Raw genomic sequence first — 21,018 nt, 5'->3', positions numbered from 1 at the left:
AGTGCCCCCACAATCCCCTACACTCTAACGAACGAGCTGCTGTTTGTGCAAATTTTGCACAGAGACATTGAAAAGAAACACATGTAAAATAGTTTCTCTTTTCCCTTAAGAGACCTGAAGTCATGATGCATTAAATAGGTTTTAGTTCTGTTTCTCTGGGTTGGTTCTTCCCATCCCAACACAGCCGCAGCCTCTCAGGAGCACAGACTCTCCTGCACTTGGGAAGGGCCCGACTCACCAAGTCACACAACACACACGTCACGATACATCAGAGTTTGTGACTGATAACACGAGCACCATTTGCAGCCCCAGTTACACCGCAGCGTAGAGAGAAGGCTGGACCCAACCACTGAACTCCAGGGAAGGCTCTGTCTGTCCCTCCTGACAGCTGACATCAGGCTGGTGCATCGTGCAGCTGCCAACCTGCCCTACCAACAATTCCCAACACAAGAGCCGGGGTTTCCTTTAGGATTTGTACCTGTCATAGTTATTTATCTCCTCTTCGTTGCCATTGAGGGCTGCTTCACACATTCTTTGTATCTTCAAGTTCAATTCTTCGTTTCTCCTTTGCAGATCCACTATCACTGAATTCAGGAAGTCGATCTGGGAGAGCCAAGGACAGGGACAGTGAGAGGGGCAGGGGGACGGCACCGGGGTCCAGCACTGCTGAACATAACCAAGAACACTTGGCAAATGAACTGGGGAGGAAAGAAGTGGAACCAACCTCGCCCTGGTGGAAGGAAGGGTTCCATCAGCAGGTGAATTCAGGGAAGCAGAAAACCAGAAAAAGATTGGTCGTTAGTGTATATTCATGACAGTTCTGGTGGCTGCAAAACTGGGAAGGACGTTTTTTAATCACTCTGACTGACATTTGTGATCTAACAAAGGCTTTATCAGGAGCAGAAGGTGATTCTATTCTCACCATGTTTTCTAGGCATTGTTGGCACAGGCCCCTGTGAAGCAGCACTTCACGAGGTCACTGTGACTGTCCTACTCTGAATCACATCTTCCTGTGCCAGCTGAGCCCCTTCCTTCTCCATTGCTGCCAATGCTCCGAGTCCAGTTGTGCAGCTGGGAAGAACTGCAGAGCTCAGAGGTACCCAGGAGCTCAGGGTGCCCCTTTCTCAAAGATGGCAAGCACCGGCTTCAGGTGGGCCACAGCTGTTCCTCGTGCACATCCAAGAAACCTTGGGAAAGGCCAAGGAGCAGCGAGGGCTCTGCTGGGCTCTACCTCTGACAGGCTGCAGGGCACAACGTGCCACCCTCATTTCCTGCTTGTTTCCTCACATTCCCATGATCTGAACTGTTTCTCCAGTATCACTCATCACTTGATTCTTAGTATTTACTGTCCCTGACATTTCCCCATAGAAGCTGAGAGGCTACAAGATAAATCTGCCCGTTAAAATCCTGACTGACAAAACCTGATAAGGACTGTCTTAGGAATATTCCCCCCTCCTACAGCCCCACTGCTGGTTTAGCATGCTCATGTGCACATCCAGTACCTGCTTCTCTCTTGCAATTTCCTCCTGAAGCAGAGTAGCAGCATCACCTTTAAAGGGAAAAAAGCAAACAAGGGACAATGTGATTTGTGCCATGGCTCAGTCAGAAAATGTCACAGGCTCTGAGGGCACAGACACTGGAGTGCCTCTGGCTTTACCTGAGGGGCTCATTACACTTAAAGGCTGCTCGTTGTTTTCCTTGAGTTTTTCCTCCAAGTTCTTCACCTTTTCCTCCAGTTTCAGTTTGTCAGACTCCAGTGACTTCACCACTGACTGCAGGGTTTTTGCAGAAGCGTTTTCTCCGCGGAGCACCGTGATCTGGAAGAGTTGTTTGACAACACTTGGACCTTCCAGCACCAAGCCAGAGCACCAAGGCCAGGGCCCTCGAAGCAAGGGCTGAACAGCCACCAAAACCACGTGCCAGGAAGTCACCTGGCTCAGCACAGGCATCTGATCATTTGATGCTAAGGTTTAACTATGCCACACGACAGAAAAATGATCAGCCGGCTCTTCAGGAGCCAGCACACAAAGCCTCTGGCTGCAACTTGACTGAAATCAGGAATCATCCATTCCTCATTTACCTCATGTCTGAGTTTTTCCAGTTCCTCATCTTTTTGTGTGATCAAGGCACTAGTAACATTGATGGATTTCTGTAAAGATGCTCTCTCTTCATCAATTTCTTTTTTTAAAGTCGATTCTCTAGAAGAAAACCAAGTAAAACCAGAAGTCATCTAATGAATGGCTAACTGTAGTGGCCTAAAGTAGTTTCATTTAATTTCAAGTATTAAACTACTTAAGAAGTGGTTCTTAAAAACAAATTACAGTTTACTACTTGACTAAGGTTTTATATATGTACAAACATTTCAGGTGTTACTACTGTGGAAACAAAGCAAAAACTTTACCTAGGTAGTACATGCCAGAATCTGCATAGCACCGTATCCATTTGAATTTAAAGGAGCAAGTTAAAAGACTGGGGAGATACAGGATAAACAAACATGTTGCACAATGTTCCACAAAACCTAACTTGAGAGTTTTGTTACTTCTTGAAAATTACTAACAAGCAACAAAACAGGCATGCAAAGCTCATTGTACAAGGTGTCATGCAAAGCATGGATGAGGCTGGAAATATCAGCTGGTCCTCACTAATTTCAGTGAAATCATCATTTCCTGCACATGGAGAAACCACATGGGATTTGTTTTATTTCATAGGAGAAGGGTTAAAAAGAAATCCTCCAAAGCAGGCACAACTCCCTTCTGTGTACGTATGTCCAGCTTTCCCAATATTTTCCACGGATCTAACAGAGATACAACTTCTCCCTACAGCTCCTGCCTTAAGGCACCACTGCTGTGACACCCTCACACTGGTGCAAGCTGATCTTCCTGACAGGTCAGAGAACACACACAGTGAGGAACTGTCCCCGATGGGAAGAGCATTGGTACTAATTTCCTTCCAAGTTGGAAGATTTTGGTTAAAAAAGAAAACAACAAAAGTGACTTCAAACCATTTACTTTTCTCCAGGAGGAACTGGCTCTTGAGTGCGGGCAGCAGTGCTGCTGTGGGCTCTGAGCTCCTGCAGGGATTCTGAACTGCACTACACTGCCCAGCACTGCTGAGGGGCCTGGAGCAGAGCCCATGCACATGGGAGGATGCTCAGGGGACAGCTACTGAGCTCAAACGGAAAAGTTTCCATCTCTGTGGTATCTACAGTTAGTGAGAGCCACGATACCCAGACCATGAAACACAGGAAATCTCACCCACTCGAGATAAAACAATGAGAGCACAATCAATGCAATTCTTTCATTGTTCAGATTGTACTCGGGAATGGAAGCAGCAAGTGGAGAATCTGGGGTTTAGAAAAGCTGAGGCAGCTACCAAACAAGAAGCAGAATTTGATTGGGTTTTGGTATATTTTTACAATGAGAGAATTAACAGAAGTGGAAACACAACAACTCGCAGACTGTGTGATCTTGCCTTCAATTACAAGTTACAGTCTTGTTAATAAAACCCAAAAGGGCCCTGGCATGGAAAGAGCCCCTGGGCAACCCCGAGTCAGCAAAGCTGCACAGCCACCTCCGTGTTCTCCCGCAGGATTCCCAACGCTCGGCCTGGCCCATGCTTCTCAGTGCTCTGCTGCATGGATCAAAGGCACGTGCTGGTGAGGGAAAGGATGTGCCACCAGTGCGTGGGGTGCTGCTGGCAGAGCAGAGCTGCGAATCCAGGATTTGCTGGGAAGTAAACCCCGAGCACATCTGGGAATCACATTTGGGAGTTGCTGCTCACAAAGCTCTGCTGCACCCGAGACTTCTCCCGAGCGTCCCCATGCTGTGCAGGCAGCCGGGGAAGGGCAGATGGAAGCCCCAGTGACTCAGCCCATGCTCGAGAGCTTGTGATTCAGCCAATGTTTCCACTTGGTCAGATCTTCTTGGAGAGATCTGGACCAAACAGATGCTTTTGGCACAAACGTGGTTAATTCGCCATTTGTCGGGCTCGGCTTCAACCACCACAAGGCTGAGGTGGTTGCAAAAGGCAAACGGGTTGTAAGGATAGAAATAAAATATTTACAGACTCAATACAGGAGCCTCGAATGCTAAAACACAAGGGGAGAGAAAGGAGAGAAGAAAAGAGGAGAGAAAACAAGAGGGGAAGAAGGTCCCTGTGCTGGAGCTTTGGGTTTTCTTTCCCTGCACAGTCTCTCCAGGAGCTGCTCCAGCAGGGGACCCAAAAATGCTGGAAGTGGAGAAGTTACAACCAAGGAAGGTGCTGATCCCTCAGTGTGGATCACAGGTCACTCCAGGCAGAGTTTGGCTGCTGCTGGAAGGGGACGATGCTGGAGCATCGTGTGCGGTGGGAGCCACACACAGTGAACTACGGAGCAGGTGCTCAGTGGGAAATAACTGCACCGGGACAGCTTGCAAGGAAAATCTTATGGAAACTACTTGTTTTTTTTGAAAAAAAAAATTGATTTAGTGAATTTATTTTTTTTTCCTGCCAATTCAAGTTCAAAACATCTGCTTACCAGCAGGGGGGAAATCAAAACAATAAAAATGACTTTTTCATTTAGATGCCATTTTAAAATTTTACTTTCTTGCGAAGTTTAAAGAGTTCTGAGCAGTGTGTGGAAGTTGCTGGAGAAGGGGATTTGTTTTGGTTTAACATTAGGAAAAAAAAAATCACCCAGATTCTTCCCTTACTACAAAAATAAGAAATTCCAAGAATGAAGCAAATACCTTAAAGTGCTACTGGGTAAGCTTTAAAAATGCAAGATAACAAGAACCACATGTTAGAAACATGGAGTACAAATGCAAAATACTGTAAGGAAGAACAATATTTGCACCAAGGGCCTTTTCTGTTTTGGTAAAAAATATATACTTTTTTTTTCATTATATATATATATATATAGCTGAGTGTTTTACAAAACAAAAGCAAGACACCAAGGGACAAAGGCAGCCAAAATATGTACAACAACTTTACTAAAAAAAAAAAAAAAAATTATTTATTGTAACGTGGATAGACTTTCTTGAGTCTTACCATTAAAGACACACAGATATAGCAAGGGAAGCAAGGGCAGGAAAGGGAAGAGAGAGGAATGAAATGAGTATCCATAAACAGCGAAGCTTAGAGACAGTCAGACAGCAACCCACACTGAACCCAACGAGCTGAGCCACACAGAACCCCCCACGATCCAGCAACACCAAACTCCTGGCACTCCCAGCTGGATTATTTCATACAAGGGGATGCTAAAACAGAAGGAGAGAATTCCTGGGGGTGGGAGGAAGGTGAGAAAACCACCACTAGAGATTTGACCTAATTGAAACACAGAGATGGCTCTCGTTCAACAGCTCGAATTCTCAAGGCAAAAGGAGGAAATTGTCATCTTCCCATCACCAAATTCTGTGGGATTATGGAATTCAGAGGCTTTTTTCATTATTTTTACTTAATTAGCTCTTTATTCAGCCAAACCTTTTTCATTAGCACTGATGCCACATGTTGACATGTTCTGAGCCCCAGTGGCTGCAGTTTGCCTCAGCCAGGCTACTCCCATTCCTTATTTTTTCCTGTCCCTGTTGCACATTTTCCTCTTCTACTGCAGTTTATTCAACACTGCTGAGCAATGTCATTGAGCCAGTCACAAACTGGGGCATCTCGGTGTAACCAACTGAAGGTCAAGGCATGGTAAAATTCACTTCACTGATTTCATAATTGTCTGAATTATTTCAGGCAGCTCACCCAGAGTAAAACAGGAGAAGGAAGATCAGAGCCACACACCTTCCCCTGCAGAACTTACAAAGAGTTTTTCTTTGAAAATGTTCTCTGTGGAACAGAACTGCTGGAAAGTATTGAATGACTTGATCCCCACTCCCTCCTTCCTTTCCTCAAGTGACTTCCAGGAGTTACACTAGTGCCAACATGTTTTCAAACATGTTCAGTAACAGGCTGGTGATGCAGCTCGTGAGGCCGATTAAAGCTGGAGGCTCAGTTGATCCAACTCTGACATTCCCTGGGGAAGCACTGGCTTGGGAAACACCCCCCGTGCCTGCTGGCCTTGGAACAGCAGGAGATAGGACAGCCCCCTCCCAGAGAACAGAGTGTCAGGGAATGAGGGAGGGAACAGCGATAGCACTGAGCGGCCAAGGATGTGCATGAACACCCCAAAGCCTCTCACTGCTCTTTGTTGTGACCACTGTAAATCCAGGAAATGTAGCAGGGGTTGGTTTGCTTTTCCTGGAACAGCTGAGGTGTCGTGGGGAGCTGCGTTGTTCTCTCAGGATTTATGTAACTGCTTTTGAAAGACCCATTTCCCTGCAGGCCCAGGGGCCAATCAGCTTCCCATGCTCCCACTGCAGACACTCAAATTTGTGACTTGGGACCTTTCCCTGAGCAGCAGTTTACAAAGGGATGCCCCAGTCACCCAGGACAAATCTGGCATTTAAAAGCAATGCTGAATGAACTGCAATAACCCACAAGGAACTCAGGGGCCCAAAACCATGAGAGCAGCAAGTGCCTTTGCCCAAAGTTACTTTTAACAAAGTAACTTTTCTTTCCTTTTCCTCTCATAACCCTCCTCAGCATCTCTCTACTGTCCGTTATTTTTCAAGGCATTGCCAGGTCAGATCTGTGCACACACTTTTTATCAGACTGAGGGACAATCCAACATTCCAGAGCAGACTGAAACCAAACATTAAACTGCTCACTACAAATTAGAATTACCACAACGTGGGAGGTGTGGAACTAAAAGCAAACGTGGACGGATCCATCTCTAATCCAACGAGTGCAACAACTCAGCACTTTTAACCATGACACAACAGAAAAGAACAGCTCTTAGCAGTGTTTTTGTGTTCCATTTCTGCAGGACTGTGGGGTTAAACACACATCAGCAGGAACAACTTACCTCTTTTTCATCTCTAATAACTGGTTATTGAGTACTGATCTCTCCTCTTCCAGCTAAAACACAAGTACAGACAGACTCCAGTTAATACACTACAGATTGTTTCCTTGGTATAAGATATCAGAGCATCATTATCATAAAATAAACGTGGGAGAGGCTGCAGAGCCCCCAGATCCTCAAAGCGGCAGATTTTCTACATGCACCCAAACACAGACTGTTCAGTGCCCAAAACATCAGCTAGCGAGGGCCTGGAGGTGCTTTATGAGCATTGCCTTGTCCTGTGCACACAGCAGAGGGGTGAGACCAGTGTTAAAGGATATTTCCAGACCCCATCCACCCCCAAAGAGCCCTTCGTGTGCCCGGCTGTTACTTTTAGCCCAGCACTGGGGAATTGCTGGGTTTGCTGTGCTGGGTCACTGTATCACTGATCTGTATTTGCTTCTGCCCCGGTATTCAGAGATAAATTATTGATCCCAAAGCTGTTGGTCTGGTGTTTGTTACCACATCCTGATCCTGTAACTCGGTGAGGACACTCTTAAGCCCTTAAAACCTGCAAAGCCTTCAACTGAAATTACTGTTGTTGGTTCTTGGGTCTAAACTGGGTTAGGAAATGCAAAGCAACAAAACTGCAAGGGCCCAGCACAGAAACACTGGGGCAACTGATCTTCTGCAAAGATCAGTTAAGGAAACAAGTATTTTTCACGCAAACTAATTATTTTTCACCATCTCCTCCTTCCTTCTTATTCAATGGCCAAAGCCAGCAATTCCTGCTGTGAGAACTGTCTGTACCAGAACTCCCTGAGCACAGGCTCCAGTGGGATTTCACAAGCTTCCAGGGTTCATCCACAAGGTCAGGAACACATGCATTTATAATGGCAACCTCAGAGCCCTGACAACAGCTCCCGTCCCTGACAGAGGGAATTCTTTCAGCACTTTGCAGATCCTGAGGTTTGGCACAGAAGGTGTTAAACAAGTTTCCTCGAGCAGGCAGGGTGTCTGCCAGCCCCCAGCTCTCAGCTAAATGCAGCTCGCTGAGAGCAGCCATCTCCTCCACATTTCCTGACAAGTTACCTTCTCCTTCCTGTGCTGCAGAGCTGTTAAACCTTCCACGTTTGGGATTAACCTGCATTCTTTCACCGGGCTTAATCAGACAACTTCATTGATAGGAAAAATAGATACTAGAAGGGTGTAGAGAGACTTCTATAAATAATTCTTAAAGCGAATCAAGATGTGTCTCTCAAGGACAGTGACCACAGTGGGAGAGCAGAGCAGCCAAGGCACTATGGGGGTATGGCCAAGTTTCTCCTGCAGGTCAAACCCAGTTCCACCAGCAGCACCAGAGCACACCCTGATTCCCAGTTTCTGTCCTGTTTCCTGCCCAGAGGCAGCCTGTGTGTGAACTCCTGACATCTGTACAGACAGAAAGGGAGAAATAGGACAAGTCTGAGCAATGTGACTCCCAGGGAGCTGCATCTCCAGACCCTCGTTCTGACACCTGGGCTCCAGGCCCCTCTCCTCCTGCAGATCTCCAGGCTGAGGGCACTCATCTCCTGCCCATCACACTCCCCAGCTGGATTTTTGGATTCCTTGTCCTCTGCCAGCACTGGCACTTCTCTACAGTCACACTCAGCACCCTCGGAGCAGACCTTGCACACCGTTAATAAAAGATGGGCCAGTTGAGCTGCTGGGTATTTCTACACCTTCTCCAATGAACTGCAGATGCCTGAGCAGGTCTGAGGCTCCCAAAATGCCACAACAAATAATTTGAAGCCAGAAAAGTTCCCCGAGCTCAGTATCTATCTGAATGTGACTCTTTAACTAATTACAATCAGCTAATTATTAACGGATCAATACAGAAAAGCTCCCTCAGCATCTTTGGGAGTGAGATACTTTAACCTTTAGATGTCCAGATAAATCATTCATGAAACAGGATTCATTAATTTTGCAAAGTGTGTCACAAGCAGCCAGATTCTCTAACCCAACTGACAACACACTTGTGAGAATTTATGTGGTTACCACAGCAACAGCTCAAATTTCCCAATCCTGTGTTTGCCCCTTCCTGATGCATTTCCCAGGTACCTGCACAGACCCTCTGCAGCCTCAGCTCTGCTGTCTTCTGCTTCCCTCCCCACTGCCCAGATTTTTGGGAGCACAACGTGCAGCTCCTGGCCAATCCTGCTGTGGGAAACCCTTCACTGCCACCACAGACACTCCTCCGAAATCTGCTGGAGGATTCTTTGTGGTGACATTTCTCCTGCTTCCCACAGAGAGCCTGTGGCCACCGGTGCCTGAGCACGGTGTGCCAGGAGAGGGGAGGTGTTGGGACACCTGGGACACCAAAGGCCTCTCCCAGGCTTTTGGGAGGCCGAGCTATTCACCAGATCTCACACCCAAATACGACATTTGGGAACCGCAACAGGCGGCATTCCCACACTCCCGAGATCCAGATCCCATTTTCCTCGCAGAAGGGGATGCAAAGGGCTGAGGAAGGCAAACAGGCTGCGTACCCAGGCTCCGGCAGATCCTCCAGATCCTTGCTCTTGGAGCCATCTACTCACAGGCAGGACAGGCTGCGGTGCAGCCGAGCTGACACTATCCCAGTTTGTGAGGTGATGGATTCATCCCTGTGCTTCCCACACTACAGCTGTCTGTCCTGGCCGTGAGAGAGGGATCCCTGCTGACAGATCCACGGCCAGCAGGATGCACACAGCAGGATTCCTTCCCGAGGTCAGCTGCAAACAAGGGAGGCCACAGAGCGAGTGCAGTGACCGGGGCCGGCCCGTGGCTCGGGGGCCGAGGGGTCCCTTCCCTCGGGGCCTGCGCGGGTGACAAAGTGCAGAAAGATTTGACCAGTGTTGCCAAATCTTTCTCAAGTTACAACTCTCCCTGAAAATAACAGGTTGCCTCAAGGACTCTGCAATAATTTAGGAAAGCCTGTGGGAGTGGGGAGCAGCTCCCACAGGCTGTTTGGGATGTGCTCTCCCCACTCTGCTCCTCAGATGGGGAATGAGTCAGTGCTGAGCCCACACGTCTGGGACTCTGCTCGTCACCTCCGAAGGCTCTTGAGGATCAAGGAGCCTGAGCATTACTCCTGCCAGCAGCTAAAAGGATTTACAAACTGGCCAGGGCTGCAGTCACCCATCCTCAGGACTTCCAAACAGGACCCTTGGAGGAAAATCAGCCTCTTGGCTATTAAAATAGGAAGCCTGTTGCAGGGTGGAAGAGTCTGCGCCCTGTCACAGGATTCCCTCCCTGCACAGGTGCTCTCTCAGAAATGCAGGACACAAACCTCGGTCTCCTGTATTCCTGCTTTTGGATCTTTTGGATAAGATCTTCCAAAGATTCCTTCACAGTGTGCCTGTCATTGGAACTGCTCCACAAGAACTAAACCCACCGCATTAGGCGCTCTAAATCTATTTTATATTTTGGCAAGTACCACTGATACAAGCTGAGTAACTTGCCCATTTTAGGATTCCAACAACATGTTGAGGTATAATAGTAAAAAAATAAAAAAAAAAAAGTACCACCAGAAAAGCACCTTGCAGGGGTTCTCTTCCCTGGGACCCACTGCCTGGCTGCAGCACAGTGTGAAGTTTGAGCAGGACACATGCACAGCACAAGTCCGACCAAGTAGTTTCACACAGTATTCTGAAATACATCCTAAATCCTCTATGTTTTCAGTGGGGAAAGCAGGAATAAGAATTTTAAAAGCTACATTTCCTTAGTACTGGCGGACGGACATTTCCACAGCTGTGTAACAAAATCACTCCCGACAGAAATAGCAACTCTCTGTTAATACACTCGGCTAAAGCACGTTTAATTTATGCTCATTCCCAAGCCTTCCCAAGTATCCTTCCCGGGTTACGTAACCTTCTGTCAGCCTGCACTTCCAACCTCCCCGTGCAGGTGGCTTCCAAATTTATTTCCAAGCGTTCCCAGCACCGCTCATCCTCTCCGGCACGGGCTCCCCGGAGCTCCGGCGGAGCCTCCACCCCGCCCGCTGCGGCCGCTCTACCTTGTGGTGACTCGACACCTCGTCCCTGCTCCTGCCCAGCTCCTCGGCCAGTTTCACGTTCTCCTCCTGCAGAGCCTCGAGCTGCTGGGACTTGTGAGCCGCTGCCAGCTTGAGCGCTTCGCTGCGAGCACACAGAGAGCATCGTTACCATAGGAACGGGAGAGGCGAGGGAAAAACTGGGGGAGAGAGGCGGCTTCACAGCTTGGAAAAATACATCAGGGTCACGTGGCTGAGGGATCGGGAATAGCGGTGACAACCCCGGGGACACGGGGACGGGCTGAGCCCTGCGGCTGCACGGAGCCTTCCCCTGCCCGTGGTTCAGGTACTCGGGACTTCCCAGGGGCAGCACGGTTGGGGTTTGGAGGGTTGGCGATGTTTGCAGCCCGGACTGTTCACGGGAGGGAACTTTGCAGCCAGAGGTAAAACAGAATTGCTTAAAAGCATAAAAAAAAAGGAAAGAAAACTTGGGGGGAAAAAAAGGCAACAGGAAAAAAAACCAGCTTAGAGCTCCACTTATTTAACTACTCCCTACCAGGTCTGTCATCCGAAAGTGCAGGATCACAGGAAGCAAAACCTCATCTATTCCATTATTTTAATTGACACAAAACTGCAAATGAGACAAAATCAGAGCTGAAGAAAGAAAGGCTTTGCAGCTTTCATCAGCCTTTGTTGGTACTAATGAGTACAGTTTTCTTAAAATACGTTTATTTGCAACAGATTTTTAAAAATCTGCACGCTGGCTGTAACACGAGTGACTAACAGAAAACCTTTAAGATTTGACATCTTTCAAAAAGCACAAAAGATACCCTTCATTTCACTCAATAGTAATTTTTATTACTCTTCTGTTTTTAAAAAAAGGAGGCGCAGTACTCCTGTGTGCCAACACTACAGACTTAAACCCTGACTGGAATATTAAAAATACTTTTATAACTGTGGGAAGCAGAAGAACCCTTAAGTCAGAAACTTATTCAAGCACTTCAAAATACAAGGATCTGTTGTCTCTCACTGGGCAAAAAATGTAGACAAAAATCTGATTTTAGTTCAGCATCTCACGGGACTCTGAATTTTCAGCCGTTCCTTCTACCTGGTCTCACCTTGGCAAATTCCCGCCCCGATCCCCCTGGACTGAGCAAACTGCTCCCACCTCTAACAGCGACTCCCCTCCTGCTGAGCAGGAACACACCTATTTCTAACCCTGTTTCCTCGCTGAGGTGCTGCACTAATCCCTCCTCCTCTTTCTTCAGGCATTAAGGCACAGATTATTTAGGGTGTTAAAAAACCCCCCACACCCAGTCCTGGGGTCAGTGTGCCTGAAATGCTCCGGGGGCAAGGAATTCCCAAGGGCTGGCTCTGGGAGCACCCACAGGCACTGCAGCTTTCCCTCACCTCAGCCTTTTCCAAAGGACACCCTGTCCCTGTCACAGCCCCCTGCTCCAAAGGCACCACATCCCCTCTGCTCTCCCCACCCAGCCCTCATCAGCTCACCCTGAGCTGTGCCCTCTACAGGAATCCCTGTCACCCAGCGAATTCTGCCTATAATTAAAACAGGGCAACACACAAACCAACTAGCAAAGATCAATCAGAAACTAGACAAGCTTCCCTTTCTCCCCAAGGTCTCAGCTCTGATGATCAGAGGCCACATTCAGTCTAATAACAGAATTAAGCCCCTCAGAGTGATCCGGGTCCTGAGAACACTTTGTGGGGCTGGAGATTTCCAAGGCAGCATCTCCTATAAATAATTCCTACCTGGCAAACTACAGCCCAATTTCTGCTGCCTTTCCATAATATCAGTCTCCCTTGCTGTTCCAGCATTAGAACAACCAGCAGCCATTTACTCTGGCATTTCCCACAGGCACTGAGGCAGGAATTGCTCAAGGAGAGAAATCCTGCCTTTCTCAAAGGGGTCTGTGCAAGGCCCCAGGTTTTCCAAAGCCACCAGCACAAGCTGCCAGTCACAGCCAGACACTGAATTCTGTGAGCTGGTGGCCCCTGTGCCCTGGTGTCACCTCAGAGCTGTCAGTGCCTCAGAGCTGTCACAAAATGACAAATGGAACTACAATAATAATAATTAGTCAAAGCTGCTCTTAAGCTGTCTGTGAGATTCCAGCTCTCACTCCATGAGCCAAGAAATCCCTCTTGGAGCACAGGTGGGAAGTGGTTTGTGATTTAACGGAGCTGGGGATGTGCAGCCACTGCAGGGCAGCAATACCTGGGATCTTTATTCCCTGTGGCACAGCAGCAGCTTTGCTACAATGAGATTCCACAGGGCAAATTACTTTATATCAAATGCTTTCATTTGTTTGTGTCCAATGTTACACATCATGACTCTGTCAAATGTTGTTTTCCAATGAAGCAGCTCAAATAATGAACAATTAACTGGAATTTTACATTCCATATATAGGATTTGGTTTCACTATTTAGGAAGTACATACACAGTGGGGCCACAGAAATAAACTTCACAAGGCCATCAATGAAAAATAAAAGCAGAATCAAATATTCTATGAACAAAGCCACTTAACACTCCAAGTGTACTTGTGATTAAATCAGAATTCTCTTCTAGTAAAGACTTTAATATCATCTTGTGTCCTCAGGTGACAGAACTCTCCAACAAACAAATTACTTCCAACTATGCTCCAAGGATCTGCTTTAATTCCCTTCGGCAATTTAGCAGCAACATTCTCATGTCAAGTTTTGCACATGCCAAACATTTAATTTTGACCCAGTATCTGCTTTATAAGTCAGGATACCAGAAAGGTGCTGAAAGACAATTAAAAAAAGAATAAAGGTAAATGTACCCACAAAAATGAACAGATTTAACACTGAAATACTTACAATTCTTTTTTAAGTTCTTCCACTTTCTTGTTCTCCAGATTTAGAAGTTCTTTTGATTTATTGAGTTCCTCTTCGTTTTTCAGGTTGTTTTGTTTAAGCATGTCCAACTTCAAGAAGAAAAAAACCCCTCATTACACCAATGAAACCACACAGTTCTCAGGAAACAACCCTCAGCCAAATGGGACCTTGAGCTCTTCCATTTTCCATCTTTAGCCCCTAAATTAACCCAGCCTGTCTGCACTGATGTGTTTGTCCAACAACAAATGTTAAGAGACCTTCTGCACTCAAACAGATCAGCACAAAGAATTCCAAATCCACTGGAGAGCAGTTTCCAGGAATGTGGTGTCAACACCCCAAGGTAAAGCCCAAAGCACCTCACCTCCCTTAACTGCTACAGCACTCAGGGCATTATTTGTTTTTTAAATGCAGAGCTCGTTGCTAAAACCAGCTGTCCTCTTGACCTTTATTCCTCTAAGATAACTCCTAAATTCTGCTTTTCCATACCTTATTTCCTGAGAGTCAGGAGGGCTGAATGCTGTGCCTGCACCCACAGGAAATGAATTCCTTGCAGGGATCTCGCTGCATGGGACAAAGCGTTGGACATGGATATCCTGAGCTTGTGTCCCCCACAGAAACACCAGGAGCTCGTGGAGCTGATTCGATTGCATGCACCACACAGTGTGTTTATTACATAACAGATAATCTGCAGCCACTCTGATGGCATTGCAGGACACTGTGGATTTTTTTAATCCAGAAAAGGAACCCCACCCATACGAACGTCACCACTTCTAATTCTCACGGCGGCAGATCCCGCTGGAAATCGTCCCCGTTCCAGCACTGAGGGCAGCCCAGCTGGACACTCCCAGTGCTCTGGGAGAGCAGAACACCAAGGGGTGAGGGCATCCTCCCCTTCCTCGGGCCCTGGAGCAGCACAGAGTGGTGGAAGACACAGACTGGCCACAGATCCCAACGGGAACTGCTGCACCTTGGACTGACACCACGTGCAAAATACAAAATAACCATGACTGTAAAACCACGTGCATTTTCCATCACTCTGCACTCATCCAGTAACTTTTCACAGTGGGGAAAATAACAGAATCCTCTCCTGCCTGTTTCAATTCTCTATAATTCAACAGTTGCTCTCACAAACCAGGCAAAACTTGTCACTGAAAAGCATTTAATGTGATTACTTCATTCTGCAGCTTCTGGTTTGTCTGTCTTGAGTTCTCCAAAGAGGCCAAAGTTTCAATCTTTTCTTTGTGAATGGCATCCTTCTCCTTGGTCACCTGCTCCACTGCCTGGGAAACATCTTCTGCCAGTTTGGCCACCTGGATATAAAGGGAGGTGGGGGAAAAAAAATTATTCCCAACAGGAACTCTGATACCAAAAGATCAATACTTTATGCTCAGCTCCATGGGTGGCCAGCTGCTTTCCAGGTAAGTAAGGACTTCAGCTGGGAATTTATTTGCATTTTGGAGCTGCATAAAGTATAAAATGAACTGAAGAGAAGATTCAATTCCATGCAGAAACAGATCATAACCCCATGCTCGTGGCACCACTGAGGAGCTCCCTCTATTTTGATTCCTGGATTTCTCATTACCACCACTGTGATTGCTCTCAGACCTCTCACCTCCTCAGGCAGCAGTAATTCAACAGATATTCACTTCCAACAGCCTGGTTTATTTTCATAAAATATGGAATTAGAAAAACTCAAGAGATTGGAAAAGAATGGAATTAGAGATAAAGCCAATTACTGCATTATTTCAGTGTTCATTATGGCCTCATAAAGGAAATACTACACAATGATACTAAAACACTTAGGCAGGTGTAATCTATAGGATCTCCTGATTCCAATTTGCATTCAATGTGATTTTCTGGGCTTCAAGCCACACAAACTGAAAATCAAAGTATTTTATAAAGGATTTGTTGGTGGTGAATACAAAACACTTCTGTGAATAAAAAGAACGCCAGATTTGTCAATGTCGTTCCCATTCTCTCACTCTGCTTTTCTCCAATTACATTTACAGGAGCAGCACATTCTTTTGTATTGTTTGGAGTAACTCAGGTTTGTAGTTTGCTGTAACTGAACATAAAATTGCACAAAGATCCAATCTAAAACCTCATCTATTACTACTTCAGCTTTTAAACTGCAGAGTCCTTCAGCAGAAGGAGCTGCTCCATGTCTCCTACCAGATTCAGGGGACACAACTTCCTTTTATTCACAGTTTATGTTGTTTTCTTGCAACATTCAGCAACAACAGAGGTTTCTGTAGTTAAAAATATTAAACATAAATAAGGTGTCTTTCAGACCCACAGCTGCAACTTGCAACAACCCCCAAGTCCCACACTGAGAGAGCCCACAGGTGCAGTGTGTTATGGAGTGTGCAGTGAAGTGCAGAGAGGACACCAGGGGTTAGTGCTCAGGATTAGTAGAATCAGCCCCAGACTTGACTTTTAACTATGAATTTCAATACCTCCGGTTTCTGTACTACTGCTTGGGCCTGGAGAGTCTCAGTTTCTTTTACTTTCAAAATCAGATTGTTCACTTGCTCCTGCAGCATCTGATTTTGGCCCTGAGACTCCAGCAATTTGCCTGAGAGGTCACTATTAGTTTGTTCTAAAAGTTTAACCTCCTCACACCGTCTGCAATAATCCTGGGAGAATTTCCCCTTCTTATTCACTGCTCCCTCCTTACTGATGACCACACTTTCCTGCTCATCCCTCAAGCTGTCCAGTTCCTGAAGGAACTCATTTCCCTCCTCTTCCATCAGCTCTATCTCATGTTCAAGAACATCCATGTTCTTGCAGATGGAGCGGTGCTGGCCCAGGAATTCTGCTGCTGAGCTGGACAAGGCAGCAAAGTCACCCTTCAGGTGCTCCATGCTGGAAGTGAGCTGCTCTTTCTCTGCACAGAGGGTTTCTCTCTCTTTCATTATTTCCGCCAGTTTCATTTCAGATTTTTCTTTCTCCTCAATTAAAAGCTTTTTCTTAGCCAGAACTTCTTGGTTTTTCTCTCTCAGCTCTTCTAGCTCCTTCTCTAAGCAGCAGATGTTCTTTTCAAGTTCCATACGTCCCAACAGAAACGATTTCTTGTCCAGTTTTCGAGTTTCCTTTTCCAGGATTAAGGTTTCTTTCATAAAACCAACCTCTCTGTTTAATTTCTGACACTCCTCCTGCAGCTCATCCCTCTCCCTGGTCAGCGTTTCCCTGGCAAAGGAGCAGGTCTCCAAGGACGACGACAGGACCTGCTTGGTGTGTGATGCAGCAGCCAGCTCACCTTCCAATGCTTTTTTGGCATCCTGGGCCTCCTTCAGAAGATTGGAAAGGTCACGTTTACAGGCCATTAACTCTTGGTTTTCTACAGTCTTCTTACTGAGCTCTCCCTTCAGGGCTTCAATGGAATCTCGGAGTGTGGCATTCTCTTGGGCCAGAGCATTCTTGGACGAGAGGTCCAGCTCATGTTCTCTCTTCAGATCAGAAACTGCCTTTGCACAAGACTTGTGCTCATCCAGAAGCTCCAAGTATTTTGCCTCCAGGTCCTTCTTCTCTTGGAGAAGAGCTTCATTGTGCTTTTCAAACTGCAATGACTTTTGAAGGACACATTCCTTTTCCAAGGTCAGTTTGTTCATTTTCTCAGTGCAGGTTCTCTCACAAAGCTCAGCATCTGCTGAGGCCTTCGCAAGCTTCTCAGCAATTGCCTTATTTTCATTGAGAAGTTGCTCCCTTTCAGCCAAAAGCCTCTGTTCTGATGAGGAAAGAGCCTCTTTCTCTCGATATAGCTGATTACATTCCAAACTGAGTGTCTCTCTCGAGGCTTTCATTTCCTCAAGGAGACAAGTGAGACTCGCAAGGGAATTCTCCAGCTCCACGGTGTCTTTCATCACTTTGGTGAGCTGTGTTTCCATCTCCTCTTCTTTCATTTTTAACACTTGGTTTTCTCTGACTGCGTTGTCTAAACTCACTTGCAGCTTTTCTGTGCCTTCGAGGAGCATCTCCTTCTCTTCCTGCAGGCCCAGCATGACCCTGCCCAGCTCCTTCTCCAGGGTTTCGTGTCTGTCTTGAAGAACCGAGAGCTCCCCTCGGGCTGAATCTCGCTCTGCAGCCAGAGCTGACACTTGCTGCTGGAGCTCCCTTTGCTCTCTGGCCAGGGCCTCACAAGAACTTCCCAGCTTCTGGATAACATCATCTTTGTCTTTCAGAATCGCATCTTTCTCTTCCAAAAGTCTCTTCTGGTAATTGTCCAGCTCTTCCCATTCTTTAACACGTTTCTGACACGCCACATCCATGGCATCTCTGCTGGCCTGAAGTTCCTCCAGTTGTTGGAACAAGGTTAACTCAAAGGACTGGAGAACCTCATTTTCCTGCGCTGCCTTCAGCAGCTTTGCCTGCACTGCCTCAAGTTCAGAGAGTAATTTGCTTTTCTCAGAAACCAGCGCTCCCTTTTCTGTGCTCTCCTGCTGACTTTTGGCCTCAGCTTCTTCCTTCTGCTTTAGGATTCTTTCATTTTCTGCCTTCAGTTCTTCTTGGTGTTGTTGCATTAACAAAATCTTTGATTCCAATTCTTTAAGCTTTGATAACAAGGGACCTCTCTCTAATTTTAAAGTATTCCCCTCCTGTGCCAAAGTCTCTTTTTCTGATATCAAAGCCCTCATCTTGTCTGACATTTGTTCGATTTCTTTTCTGGATGAGGCTAACACAGAGCTTAAGGACTAAAGAAATAAAGTCGGGGAGAAGGGAAAACAAAAATCAAGTCAAGCAGATGAACGAGAAATGTGCTTTAAGGGCAAATAGAGCAACTGTAATTTAAGTTTTACAAGTGTATACACTGACACACAGTGCCTGTTTGAACTCAACTGCTGACAGACACCCCTGTTACATTACAGAACACGCATCATCCACAAGAAGCTTTCAGTGGCTAAATAATGTTTTTAAAAAATCATGGTTGAAAAGTCCCTCCATCCAAAATTTCATGTCATTTATAAAACTACTCTCAATAAATTGACTGACTGTAAATTATGCAAAAGAAGAGCCATGGAATGATTTCATGAGACTCTAAGTGAATTAAAATGCAAGGAGTTCTATTAGAAACTGACTTCCAGCTCTCAATTTCACCTCCTCATGATTCTCTCAAAAATATGTTGCCATGACCCCTTTAAGTCAAAACACCACATCAGTGCTGTCAATATTGTGTGTCAATTTATACACTAAATAATTTGCTAAATCATACAGCAAAGATTATAGCAAATAATTGCTGAGGGATGAAAGCAAGCAGTAAAATCAAAGAAACAGGAGGAAAAATTAAAATTGCTAAAGTCAAGCTACACACTGAACAGCTGCAGATCATACTACAAAACAAAAGGTGTGTAGCACTTCTAAATGAAGTAGTTTACAATGCATCTTAAAATCCAAGCATATAAAAAACCAGGGAAACATCTGGCTCCAACTGGCTGTGCTGAGCCAGATCTACGAACATAAAACATTAACTGATATCAAAGAACTGTATCTCATCAAGTCTTGTGCAACTGAGAGAAGAATTAACAACCAGTTTCTACTGTGGGCTTCTCCTCCCTAACCCATACCCACATACCCTGGAAAAGCTCAAAACAGAAACACTGCTAAAAATCTGGCTATGAAAGGCTGAAGGAGAAAGAAAACGAGTCACTGAGACAGAAAATTAAAACTTTTAAGTCACTCGCAGAGTGACAAAAGCCACTTACTCTGGCCTGCTCTGCTTGTTTCTGCAGCTCCTCAGCCTGTGCCTCCAGCTTGCTGTTTTTGCTCTGGGCACTTTTCAGTGCCTCTTCTGCATCCTGCAGGTTCTGCTTAAACTCTTGGATTTCTGCATCGTGTTTAGCCATCAGCTCAGAAGTTGCTTTTTCATGCTTGGCCTGAATATCTTTGAACTGATGCTGGGTGGTCTCAATCAGGTTTTTCTGGTGGAAGAGAAGACAATAAAAGATAAGCAGCAGTGGGATGATATTCCTGCACGGTTTTAGTGCTTTTAAAGTCGTTCTTACCATGTCTGATAATTGATCCTGCAGAGTTTTCACTTCTGCTTGATGGATCTTGAGAGTTTCCTGCTGACTCTGCTCAGCTTTCTGTGTTGTCTGCTCCACGTTTTTCTCAAGCTGAGCAGCCTTTTCATTTGCTTTTGTAAGCTCGAGTTGTGTTTGCTCCAACTGCCTGGAAAGACCAAATGAAAGAACATCACTTTTTGCTGACAGCACCACAAGCACAGAGATGAAAGAGCCAAGATTGTGCTGAAGGTTCTACATTCTGACCAAGCCTTTAGAAAGAGATTTCATTGTTTAACAGATAGAGAGTGTTCTGCTAAATTCAATATTCACAGGGAAGACCAAGTAACTTTGTCCCCAGTACAGGGTTTTGAAAGGTAAAGAACAACTATTGTGCATACAATTTTTAGTTGGAAAAAACCCCACATTTTATCTCACAAAAATGTGACCCAAGTCTTTTATATATCTAAATAAACTGAGTTTATCAGGTAATCAAATAATCACAAGCACAATCACAAAACAGTCTGGATTATTCAAGAGGTCATTTACTCTGGGCAATGAGAGGCACATTATGTAAGAATTTTGAAATTATCAGTGTTGGTTGCTCTTCAAATCACTCCCAGGAGACTGTTTTGATTGATTTAGTTTGCTGGAATAAGCTCACTTGTCATATCAATGTGACACTCAGGAGCATCTTGTTCAGATATTTACAGAAAAATAAAATGAGAAGCTGGGAGTGTGGGAGTGGAGATTTGATGTGACAATGCTCTGACAGTGATGAAATACCTTTCTTTTAACCTCAGCTCATCGTTCATTCTTGTGAGCTGGGCAGAGCTGTCTCCTGATGACTTCATGATCTCTGCAATGTCATTTTCAAGTTTGGCTTTTGCTTCTGTCAGCTGCTGCTCCCTCTCTTCTCGCTCCCTCAGCTTCCTCTCCATCTCTGAGCAAAACAAAGGTGGTTAAGCTGGAAATTTCAGAGGAAGGGTATGCAGAGAACAGCAAGAGAACTGTTGAGAACTAAACCCAGCAATACTGATGCTCCAGACCTCACAGATCACCCCTTTAAAATGAAGAATGATTGACTGAACGGCAGCAAAAGGTTAAGGACTCTCCAGAAACAGCCAGGAGCCCTTTGTTTCACAAGTGAAGTTGCACTTCAGGCCATGAGATGTTGGTACAAGTTCTGCTGTCTCAGAGGGGAAGGAAGCAATGGAGGAAGAGACCTGCAGGGCTTGCAGGTGAAAGCACTCATCAGCTGCTCAGCAGAG

The 21,018-nt window shown here is 45.8% G+C and overlaps 1 protein-coding gene across 2 annotated transcripts in view; it reads right to left on the bottom strand.

Annotated features, from left to right (window-relative positions):
* The window catches only part of CLIP1 (CAP-Gly domain containing linker protein 1), a 61,347-nt gene that overhangs the window by 1,075 nt on the left and 39,254 nt on the right, over positions 1-21,018 (bottom strand). The window contains exons 15-28 of one of the 2 annotated variants that reach the window (XM_066200070.1): positions 20,534-20,690; positions 19,751-19,916; positions 19,451-19,666; positions 16,208-18,442; positions 14,924-15,061; positions 13,734-13,840; positions 10,902-11,022; positions 6,890-6,942; positions 4,728-4,748; positions 2,081-2,198; positions 1,658-1,817; positions 1,503-1,549; positions 725-730; positions 479-603 (exon numbers count right to left, since the gene is read on the bottom strand). In XM_066200070.1, coding sequence (XP_066056167.1) covers positions 479-603; positions 725-730; positions 1,503-1,549; positions 1,658-1,817; positions 2,081-2,198; positions 4,728-4,748; positions 6,890-6,942; positions 10,902-11,022; positions 13,734-13,840; positions 14,924-15,061; positions 16,208-18,442; positions 19,451-19,666; positions 19,751-19,916; positions 20,534-20,690 — 3,670 coding nt within the window. Of the gene's footprint in view, positions 1-478; positions 604-703; positions 1,550-1,657; positions 1,818-2,080; positions 2,199-4,727; positions 4,749-6,889; positions 6,943-10,901; positions 11,023-13,733; positions 13,841-14,923; positions 15,062-16,207; positions 18,443-19,450; positions 19,667-19,750; positions 19,917-20,533; positions 20,691-21,018 lie in introns of those variants that run through there. The other variant, XM_066200069.1, reaches the window with a different exon arrangement.

The sequence above is a fragment of the Chamaea fasciata genome, unplaced genomic scaffold (genome assembly GCF_029207755.1).
Source record: "Chamaea fasciata isolate MVZ Bird 193981 ecotype frontalis unplaced genomic scaffold, bChaFas1.0.hap1 SCAF_18, whole genome shotgun sequence".
Classification (NCBI taxonomy): Eukaryota; Metazoa; Chordata; class Aves; order Passeriformes; family Sylviidae; genus Chamaea; species Chamaea fasciata.
Note: the sequence above shows the minus strand (reverse complement) of the source record. Positions and strands in the feature narration are given on the sequence as shown.